Source organism: Mchenga conophoros, linkage group LG19, assembly GCF_057382185.1.
Source record: "Mchenga conophoros isolate Kocher_MC1m ecotype Shallow Benthic linkage group LG19, M_conophoros_male_GT1.1, whole genome shotgun sequence".
Lineage (NCBI taxonomy): Eukaryota > Metazoa > Chordata > Actinopteri > Cichliformes > Cichlidae > Mchenga > Mchenga conophoros.
In genome coordinates, this window is record NC_140544.1 from 6,530,432 (window position 1) to 6,554,670 (window position 24,239).

Genomic DNA, 24,239 nt, shown 5'->3' on the forward strand with positions numbered 1-24,239 from the left:
GTGAGATTTGTTTCCAAGTGCTGTTTTTATGCGCATCATCATCATAATAATAATAATGATGATGATGATGATGATGATGATGATACTACACATAAGATTATACATTTATCTGAAAAATGAATTGACTTTGATGGTTATCTGTCTGGTTACCTTTACAAAATAACACACATGAGCAGATTAACATAATATATATGTTTGATGTGAAATATGTCACGTTTCTGTGTCTGATGTCAAACACAACAAATATGACAGGACAAAGGATAATATTTTAAAGAGTGTACTTTATTACTTCACTGTAAACACGATATTTCCATTTATTATTTATTCTTGTATAAATACAAAAATAAAGACTTATTCTATACTAACTTGCATAAACCAAGAAACAAACATAAATTATTGCAGAAATTCTGACTTTTTTCAGTGGTTGTGTACATTTTTTAAAAGCAGTACCTTATATTATAGTATAGTATTATTTACAACACTGAGAAAAACTAATAGATAATATCAAAATGAAAACTCCGCTATAAGGTTACATGTGAAACAATGTTCCAGTGCATCAGAGTATTATTTATCCATGTTGTTACAAGACGTCGGTTCTATTATTTCAGCAGTATCTAATACAGTAATAGAAGACTAGGAAACACTTCCAGCAGAGTTATTATTATCCAGGGTCATCAATGCTGTTTAGGTGTAAAGCCTGTGTGTCTGAGTCCACCATGACATAAAACTCTCATCTTGTGTCTTGTAAATACACAGAGTTTACAACAAGGTGCAAACATGAGGTTACACTGAAGAACAAGAAGGTCAGATTAGACTTTGCCAGAAAACATCTAACAGACGCACAGTTCTCGAAAAATTATATTTCAAAAGATGAAACCAAGATTAACTTGTATCAGAACCATGGGAAGAGAAAATCAGGAGGAGAGAGCATGTGACCGATTTCACGACCACATTATCTGTGAAACATGGGGAGACAATGAGCCTCATTTACTAATATTTGCCTGGAAATATTTTTACCCTGTGCAGAAATCAAACGCAAAATCCCATTTGTGAAACGTGCATGCCAGCCTATTTTATTGTCACCACGGTGCATATGTTAGTAAATCAGAAGCATCCGGAACAAACATGCACATTTCCTCGCTCCCATTTCTCTGTGTACAAAACTATGTTTACGTCCAAGTGAAGCAGAGCACGTGGTGACGATGTTTTAAGAGAGAAGCCTGCACCTCTAAGACAAGAAATAAGGAGAAAGTTTAACTGTACAAAATGGAATAACAAATAACACATAAGTGATGATCTTTCAAAAATGATAAATAAGTAAATAAAAAGCAACACTTAGGCTGATTATCATTTCCCCTGAGACACAACAAAAAGTCTGAAAACTGGCTGCCAGTGTAACCCGACCACTGGTGTTGATTTAGATGTGACTGCTGATAGTAGCAGCAGGGGGGATTCGGAGGTGTACATGGATACATATTCAGCCAAATGCTGCAAAACTGACAGACTTTTTGATGTGATGTGAATACATTTCTCAAGTGTGTTATCATGTTTCATTATCATCTGTCACTGTCCTGTCCTCTAGCTTTTGTTTCCTGTGACCCTCATGTTTAATATAGATTTAGTATAGGGTCTCTGCTTCTGTTTCCTCTGTTCCCAGGTCTGTCTCGTTTCCATGTCTTAGTGTGTAGTCTGGATCATTGTGAACTGTCTCATGTTTTCTGTTTTACTTTGGCGAGTCTTGTGTCCTGTTTTCAGTGTTTTGCTTTCACGTTGTCTTCTGTGAATATTTAGTGTGTTAACCTCTTTTCCTCGTTTGCATATCATCCCCTGTTCATCTTTTCCTGCATTCCTCTACCTGTGTTGCCAGTTTTCAGGTTTCCTCATTCTTTGTTTCAGGGTTCATGTTAGCTTCTCTCAGTGTAGGTTTTGTTAGTACCCCTCGCTAGTGACTGTTCCCCTCACTGCTAATAAAGGCTCGTCTTCAATTTAAACATTCTCCTGCATCTATTTTGTCTGCGTTTGGGTCCACATCTCTTGTCTCCACACAGTTTGCCTCACAAATCGTGACATCGTCTGTTAGAGACAAATCTAACATATTAAAAGATACAGAGTCATTAAATTCTAAAGTACTGTAGCATCATGCAAAGGGCACATTTCACAATACAACACAAAATGCAAAAATGCAGAGAGGAAAGACTATCTCCTGCAATCTGGTCACATGTGGTCACACACAGTGTGATGTTTGTTATTGTACCTGTAACATTAGAATCAGGCTTGCCCATGGCAGCCACTTTGTACATCCTTACTGACAGACTGAAAGCACTGGAATTCAACTCATCTTATCCACTGCATGATGTAATACATGTTGGAAATGAAGGGCTCATCATTACAACATTGGAGAAAAACCTCCGGGTTTCACCACCAGTATAGCTTTCTTTTAGTGTGTCCAGCACAGTGGATGTGATGGTATTCATGTCGGCTTGGGAGAGGTTTGTTTTGAGTTTGAGCAGAGCCGAAACATGTTCTTCACTGTTGGTGACAGAAAGAAGAAAAGGTTATTAAAAAAAAGAAAAAAGATGTGACCTAATGATTATGTTTATATGCTGTTTATCATTACAAAACTAGAGACTCTGAAGTAAGACTATCAGTGGAAGTACATCAAATAATAAGTCTGAGCACTTTGTCAGTTCACTGGTGTGTTGACTTGCTTACTGTTTATGAAAATGTATGAATTCCATGAGATGCAAGCAAATAACTGTTGTTTTCTGCCAAGCTTAGTTTATATGATTATATATGCACCATGAATGATATTAACAAGGATTGATGATTGATAAATGATATTAACAATGTGAATAAGAAAAATGTCAATACAAAGGTTACAAGTTTAATTCATTTCTTTAAACTTGTAGTCCAAGACTGCAGGTCTCAAATCAAACAGCTGATTTCCTGATCTGCATTATTGAACCTGTTATGTCTTTTTCAGTTTTCTGCCCCTGACACACATCCTTCCTGCAAACACTAACAGCTGTCAGTAACGCGTCACCACACCAATTTAAAGTACTGAAAAAGTGGAGGTGGAAAATGTGTCCATTTCCAATTCAGTTCAATTACATTTTATTTATACAGCACCAAATCACAACAACAAGGCTCTATGCTGTTGTAATTAAACATTTCTGTTTTAAATACATGGTAGGTGAAACTACTATTGGTGACACTGATATGTGCCTAAATTTACATGAATCTCCCAGTTTACACAATCACAGTCAGCTGATGCAGACTGTGTGGAGTGAGAACCAAAATGCAGACACGCACAAACAAACTTGATTCTAACAGAGAACATAGCGTTTATTATGGCTGAACGAGCAGTACAAAAATAAAAGTGTAAAAACTATTTGAAGCTAAACAAAAGCCTAAATTGGATAAAACTAGAAAGAAAACATAAAATATCCTAAACGTGAAAAAAAAAACCTTAAATGTGACAACTTGGTACGAATACATGAAAACATGAAACCCTGGAAACCTGGCATGGCATGACATGGCCAGATCACAGACGATTGGATGAGGAATGAATGAAAACACACAGATTAATGCACACAGGAGGTGATCAGGGGAAGTGCAAACACTTGGGAAACAGCTGATTAGAATGAACATAATGACACCACAGGGGAAGTAAAACTAAACACAATGAACATGGGACACCAGACCTCTACAAAATAAAACAGGAAACATAACGCAGACGTGGCACACGCTTGACAACATGAAACACGCAGACATGAAAACACATGACAGACTAAGACACGTGGACTCAACGTGAAGAACTGATGAGGAACACTATAAATACACACATAGGAAAAAACTGGAGATGAGGCAGCCATAACCAAGCACAGAACATGATGGCTGCAGAAAAACACATGACGGATGGAAAGGGTCATGAGGGAAAACATGTAAACAAGAGGAGAAGACGGGAGACAAAGACATTACTGAAACACATGATGGGCACGGGAGACATAAACACAAGAAGCGAAGACACAAGGGGAATCTAACAGAAAATAAACTAGAACTGGGCAACCTAAAATAGATGAGCTAAAGATAACTACATGAACTTAAACATAAACCATAAACATCAAAATATATTAAAATTCAAAACGCTGGATCGTGACATACACTAGTTTTACCAAATAACTCCCCATAAAATCACACACTTCTGTGGTGCTGATACTTTCAGACACACAGTCAGTCTTTATATGAGTGCTATCAAGAGAAGTGATTATGTCCCCTGAATCCCTTTCTCCTTTTCCTTTAAGGTTAGAAATAAGACAAGAACGAGACAGTTTGGTTTCTGGTGCCACATTTGGAAGAAATCTCTCCTTTCACTCTAATTAACAGCATTATTGACTTCATCTACACACAGCTGCTGCTGCTTCTCTCAGGCCTGCATGTTTTATTTAGCTTTCCGTTTCTCATATTAGTTTCCATGAATGTTGCTCATCCTGCTGATAAGAAACATCTGAAACCAATTAAGATGTTTGGCTCAGTCAGCTTCCTGTTTTCCCTCAGCTCTCTCTGAAAAGTACGATTGTTTATCCTGACCTAATGTCTCACAAACCTCTTATCATGATATAGTTCTGTCCTTATTGTTTATGTTACAGTTGATGCAACAGGCCCAAAAAAGGAGAGCACATTATGTTTTGCGTGAGTTATACTCTGTATGTTTCTGTATTAAAGTAAATAATGTTTGAGTCAATTCAAAAGTTACCTGAGGTCGGGATAAGCAGATCCCAGTGAAACGATTTGCATCTGTATGGCAGGAATATCTTGGAGTCTTAGCACTTCTGCGATGTTGGTCAGGATTTCCTTTAACCAGTCTTGTTCGGATCCCTGTGAAGACAAATCAGTGACGTCAGTTTAGTCTGCAAGTTTCCCAAAACTCTAATGTGTGTAAGATATTAATTTCTGAGTTACACATTTTTATATTTATACATTTATCTTCCCAAGATTTATAAATGTATCTTTTTTTGACAGGGGTTTATATGCAGAAAGTGGAGTGAAGTGGGGGTGGGGGTGGGGGGGGATCAGAATAATAAATAAGGACAGCACATTGTTGAACATTGTTTCTGCAGTCTAAAGTGATTACCAGAATTTTATAGAAATCATGCCTTTGACTCATAATGTGACTTACATATAGACCATTTGGTCCATCACTTTCTATAGGTCACACTTTTGTTCCTAAGGAATGAGTCCATTGGTTTTCCATTGAGTTTATTATGTCCAGCCTTGGAGGGTCACATTTTAGCCAACTCCTCTGAACAGCCTTTTCAATTCTACAAATCTTTTTAATCAAATTATTTTTAATCAAAACTTCTAAACCAAATAAATGTGAAATTGAGCCGATTCTTATTCTTATTTTTTCCACAGCTCAGCAGAAATCTGATCACTTTTGGGTTTTATTCATGTCTCAGCTAAAGTGTGCAGTGAAGGTGAGTCTCACCATTCTGGCAAACAGCTCGTGGAGTTTCTCTGCATTTTCTCTCACAATCTTGTAAGCCTTCTGCTGCTTTTTGGTGTTCTTTAATTTGACTTTTCCTTTCAGGAGCCTTCGGACATATTCCACTGTCACTTCCTGCTGAAGCTGACCAATCAGCTCCTGAATTTAGCCCAAGTATATAAGTAATCAGAGCACATCATAATCCTTTTACTAAAAAGTTGACAATGAAGGCAATAATGGCCATTATAATTATAATCCATTATAAAGTTTCCTCCTTTTACCTGGTAAGAGGACTGACTCGAACCCTGAAGTTCTTGAAGCTCGTCTTCAGTGCTGTTCAGCAGCTTCTCAAACGTGTTCTTCTTCAGCCAGTCACTGGTTCCCAGTTTCTGGTAGTGTGGCTGTGTGGGGAACAAATAACACAGTTTTTTAAACCTTTGATTAAGACATGTTAGGATTTAATCCTGAGGATTATTGAAATCTGCAGTTGTAAAGAACTTACTTTGAGGATCTTGTGCACAGGGGTTAATAAATAAGTGTGGGCAGACTGTTTCATCTCAGTCAGGACCTGCAAACAGTTTTCCCGCACATCCTCTGGGAACAGATCGTGCTCCACAAGGAAGTCCCTTTAGACAGACCACACAGGACACATTAGCTCACAGTGAAGTATTCGCCTGTTATGATGAAGATAAAATCTGAATTTCCATCTAACTGGATCAGAAACAAACCTGAACTGTTCGACACAGCTGAGGTTTGCCTTTATGAAAGCTTTGCTGTGTGGCTTGTTTTGCTTAATGACGTCTTCATGAAAAGTTTGATACCTGCAGAAGATTAAGAACAGTTTTCAGTTTTATTGCCTTGATAATAACAAAAATAAAACTGAAATGTATTTTCAAATGACAATATTTAAAAGACAGCCTTGTGAAGCCTTGCTACCTCTGCATGAAGTCAGTCAGGTTGGATGTTATTTCCTGGGCCTTGTGCGGGTCTCTTACAGTTATATGTGCTGATGTCACGATGCCGTTGATCAACTAAAGACAAATGTATTGACAAATCAGTTTCAAGCTCCCAAAGCATAATTTTCTGATCCAGTTAAGCACCAGGAACCAAACCCAGTGCTTTACAATGTTAGTGACAAACCCAAGTGATTAAACTACAGAACCATGGGAGGGTTTGAAACTGTGACCCTGATCTGACAGTAAATGAGTTTCTATAATTGACCCAAACAAAAATGACGGTCCTTTGTTTGTTTGTTAATCTTTTTCTTAAAGTTTCTCAAAGTCTTTTTCAGTTTGGTTAATATGTGCATCAGGCTGAAAATATTTGTCGGCACTTCTTTGGAAAGTTCTAAAGTGGATAACAGAGTAAATGTCAGTCTGCACATTTTGTTCTCCTATGATCAAAACAATGTTTCAATATTTCACATTTTTTTATTGCACAGTTCTGACATAGCAATGTTTTCAAAGCTTCTCATCATGGTCAACAATTAGAAGTCAACCAATCCAAGACCAGAGATGGATAGTAACGCGTTACAAGTAACGTGTTACTGTAATCTGATTACTTTTTTCAAGTAACAAGTAAAGTAAGGGTTTACTATTGCAAAAAAGGTAATTTGATTACTGTTACTTTCCCATAAGCACGCTGCGTTACTGCATTACTAAAACCATGATTTTTTTGCGAGAGTGTCTCATGACAATGATGTAAGCGAGTGCGCCGTTCGTGGCAACAGCTGCGTGCAGATCAACAATGGATAATATAAGGAGGGTGGGAGAGAGTATGACCGTGCAGCGTTTAAAGCGTGGAAGTACCGACCTTACTTTGAGTTTGATTCCGTAAAAAGTGACAAAAACATTAGCGTCCGCTGTTCACTGCGTGGGAAGAAAACTTCTTTTTACAGCGAAACAAACCCCTAAACGTACGAGCAAGCACCGACAGTACGCTGCCACGGGAACTCCCAAATCCTTCCACTGACCGCTACGACACACCTGCACCAGAGCAAACCTCCACCTGCCCCACTCCTGCTATACAGGTGAAAATAGAGCAACAGGACCGCTGAGTCTTTGATTTTTTTTAATTTTCTGCTGTGTTTTATGTGCATTTATTTGAAAGACTGAGTGTAAACACAAAAACCTATTTTATCTTATGTGCAGGAATGTGCAGAAAATAGGTTTAAATGTTAAACAAATTTCTTCCAGTCAGAGAATGTTGCATATAATTTAATGTTTGCTTGATGCATAAAGTTAAAAGATTAAAACTAATAAAACAAGTTTCAAAAGGACACTTTTCCATTTGATTACATTTTATATGATGGATTATGCAGAAAAAATAGAATTGGGCTGAAAGATCTATTGCTTTCTCACCTATTCAGGTTGTAAATCTTTTTTTTTTTAAAGTAACTAAGTAACTGATTACTTTTGAAAACACGTAATCAGTAAAGTAACGGGATTACTTTTTTTGGGAAGTAATTACTAATTAGTTACTGATTACTTTTTTCAAGTAACTTGACCAACACTGTCCAAGACTCACTGTAAGGACCCTTAAAGCAGGCCAACACAAGTGACGCCTTTCACTTTATGTTAATACATTTTTATAAAAGCATCAATTTCAGCCTTTTTAATAACAAGTTTATGCAGCAACTGTACCTGGATGACATCATAGGCCACAGGACTGACGTAGCAACCATCATCTCTTGTCGGCTCCTTTCCTTGATCCCACTCTTTCTTTGCTTCATCCAATACTCGGCCAATATAAATCATCAGGTCCTTCTAAACACTCAACAACACACAGCTGTCACTTTTAAACCGCTTTCATGTGTAAAAATTTAATTACTGACAGTAATAATTACATCTAGAGATGGCACGATACCACTTTTTTATGTCCGATGTCATAAATTTGGATCTCTGCAGATACTGATATGAATCTGATAAAGTGTATTTTATCATTGATAAAACTGTCTTTTTAATATCGTATACGTTCATACTCAAGTTTTACAAAGCAAAACACTAAAGCTATTCTATTATACTTGTATGCAAAAAATACACTGCACCCAAAATATTTTGCAGTTCAGCAATACTAATCTTTTTATTTAAACTTTTAGCAGAACTTTAAATCTAAGTATTTAAATTAATATTCAAAAAGTAATTTAAAATGTAATTTTATGCACATTTCAAAATCTCTTTGGTTCTGAAATAAAAGAAGTGCAATATCAGCACAAAATAATGTTTATATTCAACAAACTAAAAAAAAAACAGGTTGTATAATGGACCCTTTTATGCTTAAAGCTGAACATAAATAGACATCCAGAGTGGAAAGCAGTGCAAACAGATGCGAACACGGCTTCATGACACACATCTTTTATCAAGATGGATGTCAGTGTAAGCTGTTTGTGTCACATTTAACCTGAGACTGAATTTTGTGTAATTTCTATACAAAACTTAAAACACATATGAAAAAAAGTGTTTTCTTAATTTTTTTTTGAACCACGAAACTGTTTCGCTTGCAACACTGCTGTTTGATGAAATGCTGGTTTGGAAGCACATAGTGAGGCTCCCGATGCTCCAAATGTTTTCAGTGTGAAGTAACTCCAGACCACTGACAGGTCTCGCACATAACTTCCGTTCTAACCAGTGACGCATACTGCTCCAACGTGCTAAAGTACTAAGCTGGGTTACGCCATGTTCCAAGTTTTGTGAGGTGCTTTTGTGATAGTTAATAGATCGGATTACACTTTTTATTTCTCAATATCCGATCCAGTAATTTAGGTCAGGATCGGACTGATACTGATACTGTATATTGGATCGGTCCATCCCTAATTACATCTACAATATTATGTATAAGAAAAATATCCGTCAAAACCAGCAACTCTTTGATGCTGCATTTACACATCTCACTTTAAGCCCTGCAATGACCATACTGATTAACTGGATACACGCCTCAGATACACTGTGTTACCTGTTGTTTGCTGAGGTACTGCTCCTCCAGAGGTTTCAGTAACTCGTCAGGAAGCAGCTTTCCCAGCGCTTCAGTATTGATATTACTGGCCACCTCAGGTTTTTCAAGGATTCTGGTACACAGAGCAGATAACACATGAGTTTCTATAAACAACCCAAGTTGTGTTTAGTATACAAAAATGTCATTTTATTTAGCACATTAAGAAAACAAGAAATTAGCAGTCATATTTGTATTATTATTCACTATCTATCTGTAATTGTTCAGGTATTTATTCTTCAGGGATCAGTGAAGGACCTCACACTGACAGACATCCTCTTGTTTAGTCACAGAAAGATGCTGCTTCAAACAATAATTGAACTGGTGGCTTACCCTGGATAAAACTCCTTCACCCATCGCAGGAGGAAGCTGCAGTCCTTGTCATCCACAGAACCCACAATCTTTTTGAGTCTTGCGCTGAAATTTTGATGGTACTGTCTTGCATAAAAGTTACAGATGTCCATCTCTGGTGGGTAGCAGTTCTTCACAACCTCCACCACCCACTGCAGGTCCTCCTTCAGCTGCCTGCCCATGGAGTGGATGTCTGCCTCTATAGATGACTGGTTCACGGGATCACCAATGGGGCTTGATGGATTATCCATACGCCCATTTACTAATTTTTGAAGCACTTCATCATGGTGTTTCTTCCACTCGCTGGGCCTCCAGGCTGGTGGAGTTTGAGGATTTTGTCTCCACAGCTGGTCCTGCTCTTCCTCAAGGTTGATGGCTTTCACCGCAGATGCCAAAGCAGACACCTCTTCCTCAGTGCTGAGAGAAAGACTCTGCTGTAGAATCTGCCATACATGCTGTTCAAGGGCTTTATGGTCTGCAGCAAGCTTTTCTACCGCTTCCTTGTTAGCCTCAGCCTCAGCTGTCTCCCAAAACAGATGTTTCTCCCTGTCTATCAGTTGCTGAGTGGCCTCACAAAAGGCTTGCCTTTCAAGGTATTCCTCAAACGTAGGTTTCACTGGTGGACAATAACAAAGACAAATCTTTGAATTTCTTTTAGATTACCAGTACTATTTTATAAATGAATCACCCAGGCTCTCTGGGGTTCTCTTGGTATTTAACACTAAACATCTAAATAAATCTTCCTAAACAGTGAAATGAATGCTGCACATGTACTATATACACATAATTAAATATCATGAAAATAATTGTAATTCAACTTATGCAAAGGATATTAACATGGGATTCAACAAATAAAAAAATATTTGTACTTCCCACCTTCCATTGAGGAGCGCCTATCCTCGTGTCCTTTCCGTCTAAAAGAAAACTCTCTCTTAACAGTATTATTGGGATCTGAAAGAAAAAAGCACACAGTTTAATGAAGTTTGAATAACAGACTGCAGACATGATTTCAATGTTTTGTTTTTTCCCACGTTCCACATACAAGCATCAACAGTGCTTTCTGTTGTAAACTCAATGCAAAAAAATTGTTGTTATTTTTTTGCCCACTATTGTCATGTGTAGCTGTGGCAGGCATGAAGGAGGTGGACCCAAGTGCAGAACTCAAACATGAAGGATGAACTAAAAGTTAATATTTTGTTGTTCCACAATTGTACTGTGGAAATTTGGACCTCTGACTTTTATAACTATTTGAATACATGTCCAATGTTCCCGAATACATTTCTTTTTTTTTTTTAGAAAAGTTTCTCTTGAAATTTATTGCTCAACATTTAAAATCTTGCTAAACAGTGAAATGAATGCTGCACATGTACTATATGCACATAATTAAAAATAATAAAAATAATTATAATGAAACTTTTGTCAAGTATATTAAAATGAGGTTCAGCAAATAAAAAATATTTGTACTTCCCACCTTTTTCCTCGATCGAGGGGGGTTTATCCTCGTCCTTTTTCCATCTAAAGTAAAAAGATTCTTTCACTCTCTTAACAGTATTATCAAAAGTGGACGTAGTGGGATCTGAAACAGAAAAGCACACAGTTTATTGTAGTTTCAATAACAGACTGCAGGCATCATTTCTGTTTTTGATGGTGTCCAAAGTGTCACACATAATTGAATACAAGCATTTAATAATATGGCCAATTTCACATGTGCTTTTATTGTAAAGAAACCATTTTTCCTGTGTCAGTGCTGTTACAGTCCCGGGTGTTACCCTGTGTTTTGTGTTTAATTTCTATTTCTTGATTATTGGTTATTCATGGTTTTGTTCTCTTGATGTTATTTGTTGTTCTGGCTTCTAGTTTAAGTCAGTGCCTGCCACACAGCACATCATGACAACTGAATTGCTACTGTGACTGAATATTTATATTTATTTACTCTATAGAGGACATGGTTAAGATATCAATTACATCCTGGAAATATTCTATAACTGCAAAATTTTGCCATTTTGCATACTTTAAATATGCTCTTAACGCCTGGATTATTGCCCAGGTTAAAAAATGTTATTTGACGGCATCAGATCAGGATTCAGGAAACAGACACGAGCAGATATTTCAGAATTCATATGAATCAGCATATGTCCTCATCTGCACCTCTCATATGAGAAGCCTCAAGCACCCAAGCCTCAGTCCTTGGACCAGTTTTCTTTAGGCCATCTAACTAATTGTTTTAATGGACTTTCTTACCACTGCTATGTAGATTACACAGTTTTACTTTTATGTCAAGCCCAACAACCTTAACAGCCTTTCCTGCCGCAGTGACAGCTTCTCTGCCATTACTAATTGGATGCAGTCAAATTTACTTCATCTCAATTGCAGTAAAACTGAGGTTCTAGTACTTGGCCCAGGCAGTTTCTGTAAGGAGATGAGTCAGTACATCGGCCCCTTCACTAATGACTTCTAAAACTAAAAACCTTGCTATAATTTTTGACCAACACCTGAATTTTGAAACTCATATCTCAAAGTTCACCCAAACTTGGTTCCTTCACCTCAATATATTGCAAAATTCTGTTACTAACACAATGACAGGGCACTGCTTATACAGCAAAGCTTCTGAAACCTGATCCCTGCAGCCGACCTTTCCGCCCCGTTTAAGGGGATCTTGTAACTGTCCCTCGCTCTGACTTTAAAACCAAAGATAATTGTGCTTTTGAGGTTGTTGCGCCCAAACTGTAGAATAATCTTCTTCACTCAATCAGGTCTGCTGACTCTGTTTGTTTTTTTAATGACTCCTGAAAACTCAATTTTATAGATTAGGGTTACCTTAATCTTTTTCCTTTTAAATCCGGCCATAGTATATGGCCAAACATAATCAATGATCCTACAAACTGGCAATGTAGAGATTGCACTACATCTTCACTGTCCACTTGTCTAAGCAAGGGCTCCCTGGAGCATCTGCAGATTGTCCAAAATGCTGCAGCAAGGCTTCTGACCAAAACATCTAAATACTCTCATGTGACACCGTTGCTAATGCAGCTCAATTGGCTCTCTGTTGAATTCAGAGTCCATTTTAAATTTCTGGTTCTGCCCTTTAAAGTTCTTCATCGAAAAGCACCAGCCATCACTGAACTTTTACAGCCCTATGCCCTTAGGAGGTCCCTGAGATCATATGATCAGGGCCTACTTGTTATTCAGCATACAAGGCTGAAAACCAAGGGAGACAGAGTTTTTGCGACTGTGGAACTCTCTTCCTCGGAGTTTAAGATCTGTGGACTCAGTGGTCTCTTTTAAAAAACAACTAAAAACACATCTTTTTAGAATTGCATTTTGTTAACTTTTGTCTGTTTCTGTTTTATACTTTGTCATCTCTTTGTGAAGCACTTTGTGATCTTTTTATCTAGAAAGGTGCTATATAAATAAAAATGTATTTATTTATTATTAATAGTGCAGCACACAATGACAAAACGACCTGGCTAGCATGCATACAGTCCTAAACTCAGCATCTCTGGAATAAATATAAGGAATCAAGCCTTGTCACTCAACATCAGATCTGGGCCTCAGTAATGCACTTGTTCAAATGCAACAAATGCAGTTTGGAGCCAGATGCAACAATCTGATGGAAACCCTACAACATGAGGTGGAGGCTTTTCCTTTTTTTGGCAAATTAGTGCCAATGGTTTCATTTGGCACGAGAAATGATCTAGTATTAAAGTTTAGAAGTTTCACCTGTGTTTGATCGTGTCAGTGGTCTGGATTTGTGAGGAGAGACATCTGACTCATCATCCTCTTTTTCCTGGTTGCTCTTCGGAGAGGTGGATGCAGAGCCAGCATTCAGACCTGACAGAGAGGGAAGAAGAGCACATTAGTAAAACAGCTAAACTGACTCTTTAGTTTCAAAAACACATTTGTCTTTGTGGTGTCACAGCGATTCAAAACCAACTATCTGAAGTTTATTTTGGAAACAGAACAGGCTGGTGCAGCACAGCGCCAGCATCTAAAAGTGAAACTGATCGGCAGAATCTTGAAAAACAGTCTGACCTCATTTCTAATCAGATGATGATTTAGAGTCAGTCACATGACTTGTGGTAAATTACCTAATATGTACAACTGAAATGTATAACTGTATCTTTGATAGAGGCTGAAAAGCTTAGCATCGGAAATTAAACACTGGGTAAAATGTTGCTGTAGTGTGTTTATGTTCCAGTATGATTTATCTTAAATGGAGTTGTTTTGATTTGGTGCTTTTCCTGTATGACATTATCAGTGCCCCATCACTGTGGAGGAATTTTGCCCCAGTCTTCTTCACAATGATGCTCTCTACAGGTCCTGCCACAGGATTCAATTCAGGTTGACTTTATCTGGGACAATTCAAGTCATTGATTTTTGCTTTCTTTCACTATTCTGTTGTAGATTTGCTGCAGTGCATGAGATCATTGTCCTGTTGCATAGCAGAGAGATCGTCTCACATACAGAGGAGTTCATGTGTCCTGTGGCTGGCAAACAAGCGCAAGCCCTCACCTCAAAGAACAGCAGAGGACAGACCATTAAAGTGGCTCCTTCCACCCTCTTGCACAGGCTGAAAAGTCTTATTGTAACACAAATTTTGATATGCTCTACTGCAAAAAGAATTGGACAATGTTTTATGGTTTATGCTGTGTTTTTATTCTACAGGCTACACAAAAATCAGGGAAAACCCAGAGGAAGCTTCTCTGCTTTCCTTCATTTAGCAAACAAACATAACAGACATATTCTGACAAGTTTTATAAGTCTTTTTGTGCTTTGTTTGATGTTTTTACCTCTGCTGAGGATATTATTAGGATTTTATGTGTGTCTGAAACTTTGTAGGTCTAGTGTGCATTTTTTTTCTTACTGCCAGTGTTTGTACTGACAATATAGAGTTATACAGGTATAAAGAGCATCTTAGGGAGACAGGGGTGCACAAATCTGCAAAAACATGGAACAATTTCACTACAATGTTCCTCAATGTGAAGTTGTAAAGACTTTGAATATCTCATCATCTACACTACATCATCAAAAGCTTTAAAGAATCTGGAAAAATCTTTTACCGTGAGGCACCAGGCCAAAACTAATAGATCCCTGTGATTATCGGGCCATTGGGGAGCACTGCATTATAAACAGGTGTGATTCTGTCACAGTCACACTGTACGACATCAGGAACACTTCCTGAAATCACTGTTTGTGAACACAGTTCACCGTGACGTCCTGAAATGCAAGTTAAAGCTCTGTGGCACAAAGAAGAAGCCAAATGTGAACATGATCGTCATTTAAAATAAACTGGGACACGATGTAAAACTGTTGGTTGGTCAGATGAAACATGGACGCTCAGACCTCTAGACTAAACAAGAGAAAGACCATCTAGCTTGCCATCAGTGCTTATATTTGACAGCAGATTTTATGAAGACCCCAACGGTACTCACTGGGTGACGGAGGTTGTGGTGAAGCCGCAGAGTCTGAGTTCTTTGCGGGTGCATGTAATTTGAATTTCTTGCCACCAAGTGACGTATTCTTCCTTGTTGCACGCCGGAAGCTTGTAAGCTTCGCAAACATGCCGTTCTTCTTGCTGGGGTTCTCAGTGGACTTGTCCATCATGTGTGACATTTTATTTCATTATCTACCCAACTGTGAGAAAGAATACAAAATAAATGTTTAAAGACAAATTATGTTAAACTTAAAGTAACCAGTCTGTTTTGAAAATGTAAGGAGGAGAACAGGAGCACAAATGTTCATGTTAAAATGTAGGCACTAAAAGTAAAAAGTAATAAATACTCAAATAAAGTAATGAAGTATTTGTATTTCATTACCTCCTATCCCTTGATTTTAATAATAATTATAGTAATTTGTGAGAAAGTGTCTTTATGAATAAAATCCTGTACATTCACACCTACTTTATCCCCAACAGCACATTTATAGCACTTTATATAGAACAAGTTTATTCACAAACCAATTCACTGTGGCTTTCATCAGGATCATCATAAAACTATATTAGAGCTAACATTTTATATAGATAGATTACAGTAGAAAAACACAGAACAATCTGTTGTTTGTAATTTGGCAGCATTTTCTCTCATCTCTTCGGTCCTTGACTTTGAAATACTGATCGTTTTCAAGGTCTGGGAAAACTTCCATTTGTCCAGATTTCTAAATATTTCAAAGACATGCTGCAAACCATGATAAAATATACCCTGTTTTCAGCTAATAGCTCTTTGGGAATTACCTTGTTGGTACAAAACTGCTAGTTTATCGGTCGTGTAGTAATACTAAATATATATATATATTTTTTTTTTTAAGTCTAAATCCGTGGAAACAAACTACAAAAATAATTTAATAGCTAAAGAGTTTAATCCGTGTATAGCTAGTTAAGAGAGTAAAGAGAAAAAAAAGGTGTGCTTACCTCCGGACACAGGTAATAGAAAATCCCGCAGTTTCTTCTCGCCTCACCTACTTTCGTTTTCTAGTTCAGGTCTGGCCAGTGGGGGGAGGGAGCGAGGGATTAATGAGCAGGCGCAAAAGACAGCCTGTCACTTTCCCATAAACTTCCAGCCATCCTATCGAAACTGGTATGGGAATTCGGGCTCTTTTTGGAGAACCGGATCTTTTAGCTCGACTCACTAAAAAAGAGCCGGTTCTCCGACTCCCAACCGAATCTTCAGGTTGTTTTGCTGCTTTAATTAATTTATAATATTAACAACAATATAAAATTACGCACAAACAGAATTACTAATGTAAAAAAAAAAACCGTGGTTTTATTTATATATGCTTATATATACGTATTTAAGGGGGTCCCTAGAGACAAAACACATACAAACTCCAAAACACATTTCTAGCATTAACTGAACTTCCAAAACAGAGCTACCTTGATCACTTAAATTACACAATTGAAAGAAAGCATATATGTATATGTATATATATATATATATATATATATTTACAAGTAATTTTTTTTTTTTTTAAATCTTCATTTACCTGTTACTATCACACACCAAATCCGGTCATTGGTACTTCCTGTTTAGCCACTAGGTAACAAAAGCTAAAAAAAAAAAAAAAAAAAAAAAAAACCAACTCATTTCATTTCAACTCTTAACTATTTAAATTTTCAGCTTTTTCCTTTTAAACAAATTTAAAGTGAAACATCACAAAACACTGCAAACCAGAACACAATAAATTATAAATTAAAATATGCAAAAAAAAGAAAAAAAAAGAAGAAGATGCACATTCTCTGTCATATAGGCCTGGGATGATTTTTTGGGAGTGTTTTCCTGCTTTTTTTGAATTGCATACATAAAATTCCCTGCATGAATGAACTTTCTGAATCCTTTATCATCTGCAAATGAAAATAGTTGTGGGTGATTACTTTACGTTTCTAATGTGACGATGTTGTCTCTTGTTGTTGTCCCTGGCTCTCTTTCTGGCTTTTTCCCTCCAGCTCTGTTCCTGTACTACTGCCAGTGTAACTATCGCCCCTCCCCCCTCTGCTCAGTGCAAGCACAAGGCTCACGAGCGGAGTGAAGTGGAAAAAAGTGCGACAGAGAGGGTGAGAGAAAGAAAAAAACCTGCGACTCCCAACAAGGAACCGGATCGCGTCGTTCACTCCAAAGATCCGTTTCGGTAGCGACCTACACATTACTGCTGGGATCGGAACCAGAGCTCCCTGCAGGCTTGTTTCGTTTTCGCCGCATCGTTTCATGGTCAAATGTATACTTTACGGCTGATGAAGCAATCTCTCATATTGTACAGACAAGGACATCAATGAAGTAGAGCCTTACAGCATTCAGAACTCTTTACCATTTATCATCAAGCACGTAGGGAAATGCGTGCCGTGTGCTGCGACCACTTTGTATACTGAGCTTTATTTACTTAGAAGACTAACATGGCGCAGCATTATTTCTGCTGCGTAACCCTTGTCAGTGTTGCAGTGGGTGCTGAAGAATGAAATACAACAATAGATGTCAAAAATAGTAGAATCTCTTGAAACCAGTGTGTTGTATTTCTGAGACTTTTTCTTCTTTGCTGTTTTCTTACAGATGTAAAGAAGGGAAAATGTGCAATATATCACAACAGGTGAAAATAGAGTAAATACCTGGTCACCGCTGATATACATGCAGATAAATGTGCTCAAGTAATAATGAAATGAAATCCAGCGTGATCTCAGGCCACTAGAGGGCAATGCGTGCTATATTTGTTTCAGGCCAAAAACTATTCATTGAGTCTTCGTGCCTACATTTTTATGGTATATGAGAATGGAGCAAAAGTTCTGTGTTGTTTGCAAAACTGAGAAAAACTCATAAATATCTTCAAATGCAAAGCACCATTATCAGATGAAATGTCACTATTTAATCAAGGATTCCATGTGAAACAATGTTCTAATATTTCAGTATTATTTAACACTTGGTTTCTGTTTTTTCAGCATTATACATACATACTAATACAGTGATATTATAATAGGAAAGGCTGAGGTAGACATATAATTATCCAGGGTCATTAAAACCCCCGTATATGTAATTATTTTCATAACACACTTTCAATCCTGTACTGGTAGTTTAAATGTTACCTTTCTCCATAGTGAGCATTACCAGTTACTTCCTTAATTTTGTTGATGGTGCTGCGCTGTTTGCAGTCCACGGATTTCCATGGACCTGCTTATCTCAGGAGCAGCTCTGAAACACAAAGGCTGCTATTGAGCACAGGCATCAGATTAGTGTTGCATAATAAACAGAACGCTGTGGCGTGACGGATGTGTGTTTGCGAGTCCAGCTGTCCACGAGCGTTACAGGTTAAATTCTAATGAAGAGCTCTAAAAGTCTCATCTTACACTGAGGAAATCTGATAATTTGGTCGTATTTGTTGTATCGTGGCGAACAAATGTTAAAAATTCTCTACTTTGATTACTCTAGTATCATTTCATTTAAATGTAAGCCTGACCCAGTTTGTGTTTAGTCAATTAATTTGCATGTTGTTACCACAGAAACAACTTGCAAATGATAGGTAGATGTCTCTAAATGTGGCATAAGGCTCCAAAAGTCTCCTCTAGTGCCTAAATATAGATTATAAATGTGTTATGTGCTATTATATATAGACAATGCTTATTCTCTGTTTGACTCTGTGTGAACCTGCATTTTACAATGATTTAATGAAGTAAAATAAAATAAATTACGTGTCATTATGATGTATGACGATAGTTTTGTTCAATCCAATTCAAAAAGTTTTTTTCAGTTTAGAATAACTGCATTATTCAGTAGGTCCATAATTTATTCATTCTTATTTGTTCTTGTCATTTTGCTTCTGTATTCTGTATACCACCAGTGGATTTTAAATAAAACAATCAAGAAGCAAGGGGTTTTAGGAAAAGTATCGCATTGACTGTTAAGAATTACACCCATTTTTATACACAGTCCCCAATTTTCAGAGGCTTAAAAGTAATGGGATAGTTGCACTTCCACAGCAAGGTAAGGTCTGTTCCCAAAGTACTCCATGACAAATTAAGCAGATAAAACATTTGCTTAATTTATGAGAAACTAAACAGATTCTACTGCATGTTATGTGCATGTGGGAGCACAGATTGGGATGTTTGTTATTAGCCTAGTATTACCATTGAACATTTCGCACATATAAAAGAAAACAGGAACCCGTGTCGAATGACTTCACACTGATAATCAGGTTATCTGTCTCTGCCTAAGGTTAAGCCTGAAACTAAGAATTCATTTGCATCTGTGGACAGCAGCAAACAGCACAGTGTTTGTTTTTATTATAGAGTAAAACTGCAGGATACATGTTTAGTTGTAAATTTATTTCAGTGTCAAAAAAATAAAACAGAGGGAACAAACGCCTGAGACATTTAAGTCACTCAGAATCAAGCAGACCCTCGATTACTCATGGATGTGCAAACATTAACAGTGTCATAAATCATTCATCTCTCTGCTTTCACCAGCAGCAGTGTATGTGATGTCTGAGGTACAGAGACCTGCACCAATGCCTCGCAGCTGTTCCGACTTTAAGCACAGCAGTGCTGCTGCTGCTCAATTAGGAGCTATACATTATGTGCCGCTCAGGACACGACTACTGCAACGACTACTTTGTTGCATTAAATATTAACTCTCACAAATGTATGAATGTGGGTTTTTTTATTATTATTCTATTACAAATGAAATTGTAAATATTCAATCACAGCTTTAGTGTATTTTTTTAACAGATTCTAGGTTTGAGTAAATGATTTGTGCGAGCTGATAGCGTTTGTGTGATATTAGGTGTCTGAATGTCTATCATAGTTAAACCACATGACTCATATAACCTGTTAATGCAGTATTTCAGGATCTGAGTACTTCCTCCAAAACTGTGGCGCTAAAGAGATTATGGGAAAGCTGAGGGAGTGCTGTTACTGTGTCTTCTTTTCTGTTCTTTTCTCTCCTCCTTTGTTTTTACATTTTTAATGAGAAGAAAAGGATATTCTGCAGAATAAACAGCTGTCAAGCCTAACATCTGGTAAATTACACAATGGGTTACCCAAGATGCAGTTTAAGTGTAGACTCAGCTTTAATTCTGGGGTCAAGGAAAATAAATTGCATTGAAAAAACAAACAAAAGATCAGGTTTAATGGGCAACTCGACAAAATGCTTTTTCATTAACAGATTTGTGTGTTCTTTCATTATTCTTCCTAAATGACACAGATTAAAGGTTTGGAGTTGATTCCAAGTGTAGTATTTGCAGCTGGAAGCAGCTGAAATATACAGATTGTTATGGTGTTGTGCTCTTTTTGAGCTTCTTTGTGTTTCTTTGGACTAACCTTTTGCTTGCATCTCCTCACTGTCCTTGTCTTTTCCTACCTCTGGTTTCTCTTTGTGGTTTGTCAGTTCTAGTGACTTTCTTTTGATTGTAGTAACTGCATTTCCTTTTTCATGCTTTGCTGTTTTATTTCGTGTCATTGTCCTGCGGATTATTTCCACTTGAGTCTCATTTTATCATGGCTCAGTGATGTGATCAAAAAGTTAAAACAGGACTTGCAGAACTCTCATTAAGCAGCATTTTACTTTTGCATCTGCAGTTTGCTGGATCCCCCCCAGTGTGTCCAAACAGGGGTCCTTAAACTGGATGTGCACAGTGGCATTTTGGTGTGCACCATGAATGTTCTCCCTCAGTTGCTCCAGGAAACTACACTGGAAATATGTTGCAACACTCTGAGGGATGATCTCACTGTGCACAATGCTGTAAATATTGAAAAAAAAAAAGATGAGCATGCTACTGAGCTCACTACAACCCTGGTGCACTTCCTTCAGGAATGAAAAGTACTAATGCTTAGATGTAAATCTGTTAAAAACTGTACAGGTGTAGCTGAAAAACCAGTTCTCATCACACAAAAGTCATTTCAAAGTTTCAAAATTAGTAAATATTTACTTACTGGGCATGTTTGGAGCTGTGGTGTAATTACAGTGGTGAGCAAGGACTTAAACAGCAGCCATACAGGAATGAACTTAGAAATGACTAAGAGGAAGGAGGTTCAGCTAAAATCAAGGGAAGGTCTTTCATAATAGACTTTTTGTCTTTGTCAGATCGCCTGTGTGCATTTTGCCCTCGATCCTAGTCTGCTTTTTGTATATTTATTTGTTCCTTCGTTGAATTTAGCTCATCAGTTTTGTGAACTCTTCTTGTTTCTGCGTTTGGGTCCTTTTGAGTCACACTTAACAAATGTTGACATTATTGCAAATAAAATCATATTTAATCATCATCAGCTGTCTGAATTTTGGAAGATTGTTTTATGATATTTTACTGCAGCTGTTTCAGTGCTTCACCGGTCTGACATCAGGTGACTGATTCAGACACCTTAAAGTCTCCCACTTATTTGCCTTTAAAGAAAAAAAACTCCTAGTTTGTTTTACAGTCCATCTGTAGCTAAGTCACTGTCACATCCATTTAACTGCTTTTGACTTACTCTGGCCAGAAATTAAAGCTCTTCTTTCACATCGACAGTAAACATAAGTGACCTAGCCATCAGAAATCATGCATCACCTGATCCAGTGTTTACAGAGGGAGTAGCATGTTTCAACAAAATCCTTCATGATCGTCATATCTGTTTGTCTTTCCCCATCATTCTGTTACAGGATGATTTAAGTTTCCTCAACATTTTCCTCTCTTAATACCCTGCAAATAATAACTTCAGGTCTTGATCTGGCAACAAAAGTTGTCGGTGAATTCCAGCAGATGCCTGTCACAACGGTTTTTCAACAATGCCCTGCAGACATTTTTACTTCCACTCCAGGCAGACGTCTTTAGAAGCACAGAAGCAGATTCCCGTCTATATTTTGTTGATCAGTCTTTTGGTGTGTGCTATCTACCCTTTTTTTTCTTTGCTGGTATGACACTTACCAACATTCTCCTTGTCAGTGGGGTGACAAACCCGATGTGGCCTTTGCTTTCTCCCTCAGGTTTACATTCACCAGATGTAGTGGCCGATGGTCTGTTGTCACTTCTTTTTCTTGCTTCAGGATGTTGGTCTCAGGTGTTCAGGACTGTTTTTGGTGCATAATGACGGCCTGGTGTGAATCTGATGAAATAAAAACAGACACCATCACATGAATATCTAATTTACAACCTGAGGGGTCATAAAAACCATCCCCTAGTTGATGGTGTATGAATATTATTTAGCTAAATGTTTCTGCTATTCTTTTTATTCAAAAAATGAGATCTAAACAACAGCCAGGTACCGTCCTGAGCATCCTACATTTTGATATTTCCTGCTCTTTTTTGTTATGTTTGAAAGTGAAAATCAAATGAACTCAGTTTAAATTCTAAATGCTAAATTTTGCAGCCCCCCTTGCCCTGTCCTGGTCCAATTTAGGAAACACTGGGCTAAGTTCCAGTAAATAAGGCTAGGATTTGCTCTGCTGTGTGCTCCTTTACAGTTCGTTGGCTGTTGCAATCTCTGTGTTACAGCGCTAGTTTCACACACCCACACACCCGCGCAGAAACATATACCACCCACATCACTGTGTGGTGTCACCTTGTACCCATGGGCAGCCCTGGAGTGAAGAGGAATCTTAATGCTGCTACCGCTCATTGAAATGCACCAACACTTATGGCTCGCACAGCCTGAACACTGCAAGTGCTGGAATACCACAGAGTCATGCTTTTTGAACAAAATATCACATTAGACTGAGAATCTGACTAATGGAAATCAGATACATTCATGCTGTTCAGTCAGACTTGCAGTTTATGGGTGACCCAGACAGCTTTGAGGTTTTCTTCCCATCAATCGCAGACAGAAAATCACCTGACAGAGCTGTACATCCATTACTGCTGAGTCCTCATCACTGCATGAACTCTGCTCTTTGGAGACAGCAGAAGCAGAATAATCAACCAAGCAAAGCTGCACTGTGTCGTTGATGTGTCCATTCTTTAAAACAATTGAGGATTGTCTTCTTACCAACATGCTTATAGTTTAATATAAAAAATTATTTTCTCTTTTCTACATTTGCATCCTTTTATTGCTCTCATCCTTTTACCGACTCCAGTTTCAGTAAAATACTCTCAGCACAGTTCAGCTGGATCAGCTAATTGAGAGCGAGCGAGCTGTCCTAGATTCTTTTTCATATTTAAATTCAGATGGCATATTCTTTGACACATTTTTAAGTAGTTTTATTGTTTTTCCCCAGGATGAGATGATGAAGAAAATGGCCCACAAGGCTTCTTGTGCAATTTACCCCGAGTGCATTTAAGTTCTCTTCGAGCTGTCAGTCTATCAGTGTTACTGCTGCAGAGCTGTTTCACTCTTTTATCAGTCACTGAGGCAGACTGGTTGTTATGCATCTCAGCCATGATCAGTCATAATGTCTTTTAAATTTTTCATTGTCTTTAAAGAATGATGGAGTTTTATTTTAACCACATTAATGCTCTCAGGGTTGAACCACGCATTGAAAAGTTGCTCAGCCTTGCTTCTGCGACTCCCTCCTCTCTGGCATTAATGAAAGGTCACTCTCGCCTCCACCTGGTTGAGACTCCAGCGGCTCAGCTTCATGCGGGGGAAACATGGTCCTGTGGTGGTCCTACGCACAGACTATGGAGAGCTTCTGCAGATTGTCTTTACATCTTGTAGCCATTTATTGTCACTAGGAGGAAACAAATTGGCTGTGGGCTCCTTTTGTTCATCTTGTTGATCCTTGACAGCAATGGACAAGAGCAAAGTTATAACATACAAAGGGCTGAAGTGAAGCAGAGTGATAAAAAAGCAAATTAAAGCATCCATTCCAACCACTGTCTGTGGATGCTGTATGTATCTCATGCTTTTTTATCATTGTGGTAAACTCAGCTGGTACTCCTGTTCCTGTTCTGGTTATTTTCAGCCAATCAGCGACCTACCACAGCAACATCCACATCACACTTGGTGGTGTTAGATTTATGGAGGATCGCACATGTC

General features: G+C 37.8%; 1 protein-coding gene across 2 annotated transcripts; it reads right to left on the minus strand.

Annotated features, from left to right (window-relative positions):
- Window positions 1-283: 283 nt before the first annotated feature.
- LOC146551561 (tumor necrosis factor alpha-induced protein 2-like) lies at window positions 284-16,366 on the minus strand. Of its 2 annotated transcripts, XM_085257468.1 has the most exons (15): window positions 16,230-16,366; window positions 15,256-15,457; window positions 13,544-13,654; window positions 11,295-11,399; window positions 10,700-10,774; window positions 9,806-10,439; window positions 9,437-9,548; window positions 8,128-8,250; window positions 6,422-6,516; window positions 6,214-6,306; window positions 5,988-6,111; window positions 5,767-5,886; window positions 5,489-5,644; window positions 4,757-4,878; window positions 284-2,529 (listed from the first exon to the last, which is right to left on the minus strand). In XM_085257468.1, exons 2-15 carry the CDS (start codon window positions 15,434-15,436, stop codon window positions 2,340-2,342), a joined length of 2,241 nt encoding a protein of 746 aa, XP_085113594.1. In that variant the 5' UTR covers window positions 15,437-15,457; window positions 16,230-16,366; the 3' UTR covers window positions 284-2,339. The 2 variants fall into 2 exon arrangements, with proteins under 2 accessions (XP_085113594.1, XP_085113596.1); XM_085257470.1 differs by lacking the exon at window positions 16,230-16,366 and having other exon boundaries at window positions 15,256-16,196.
- Window positions 16,367-24,239: the final 7,873 nt, after the last annotated feature.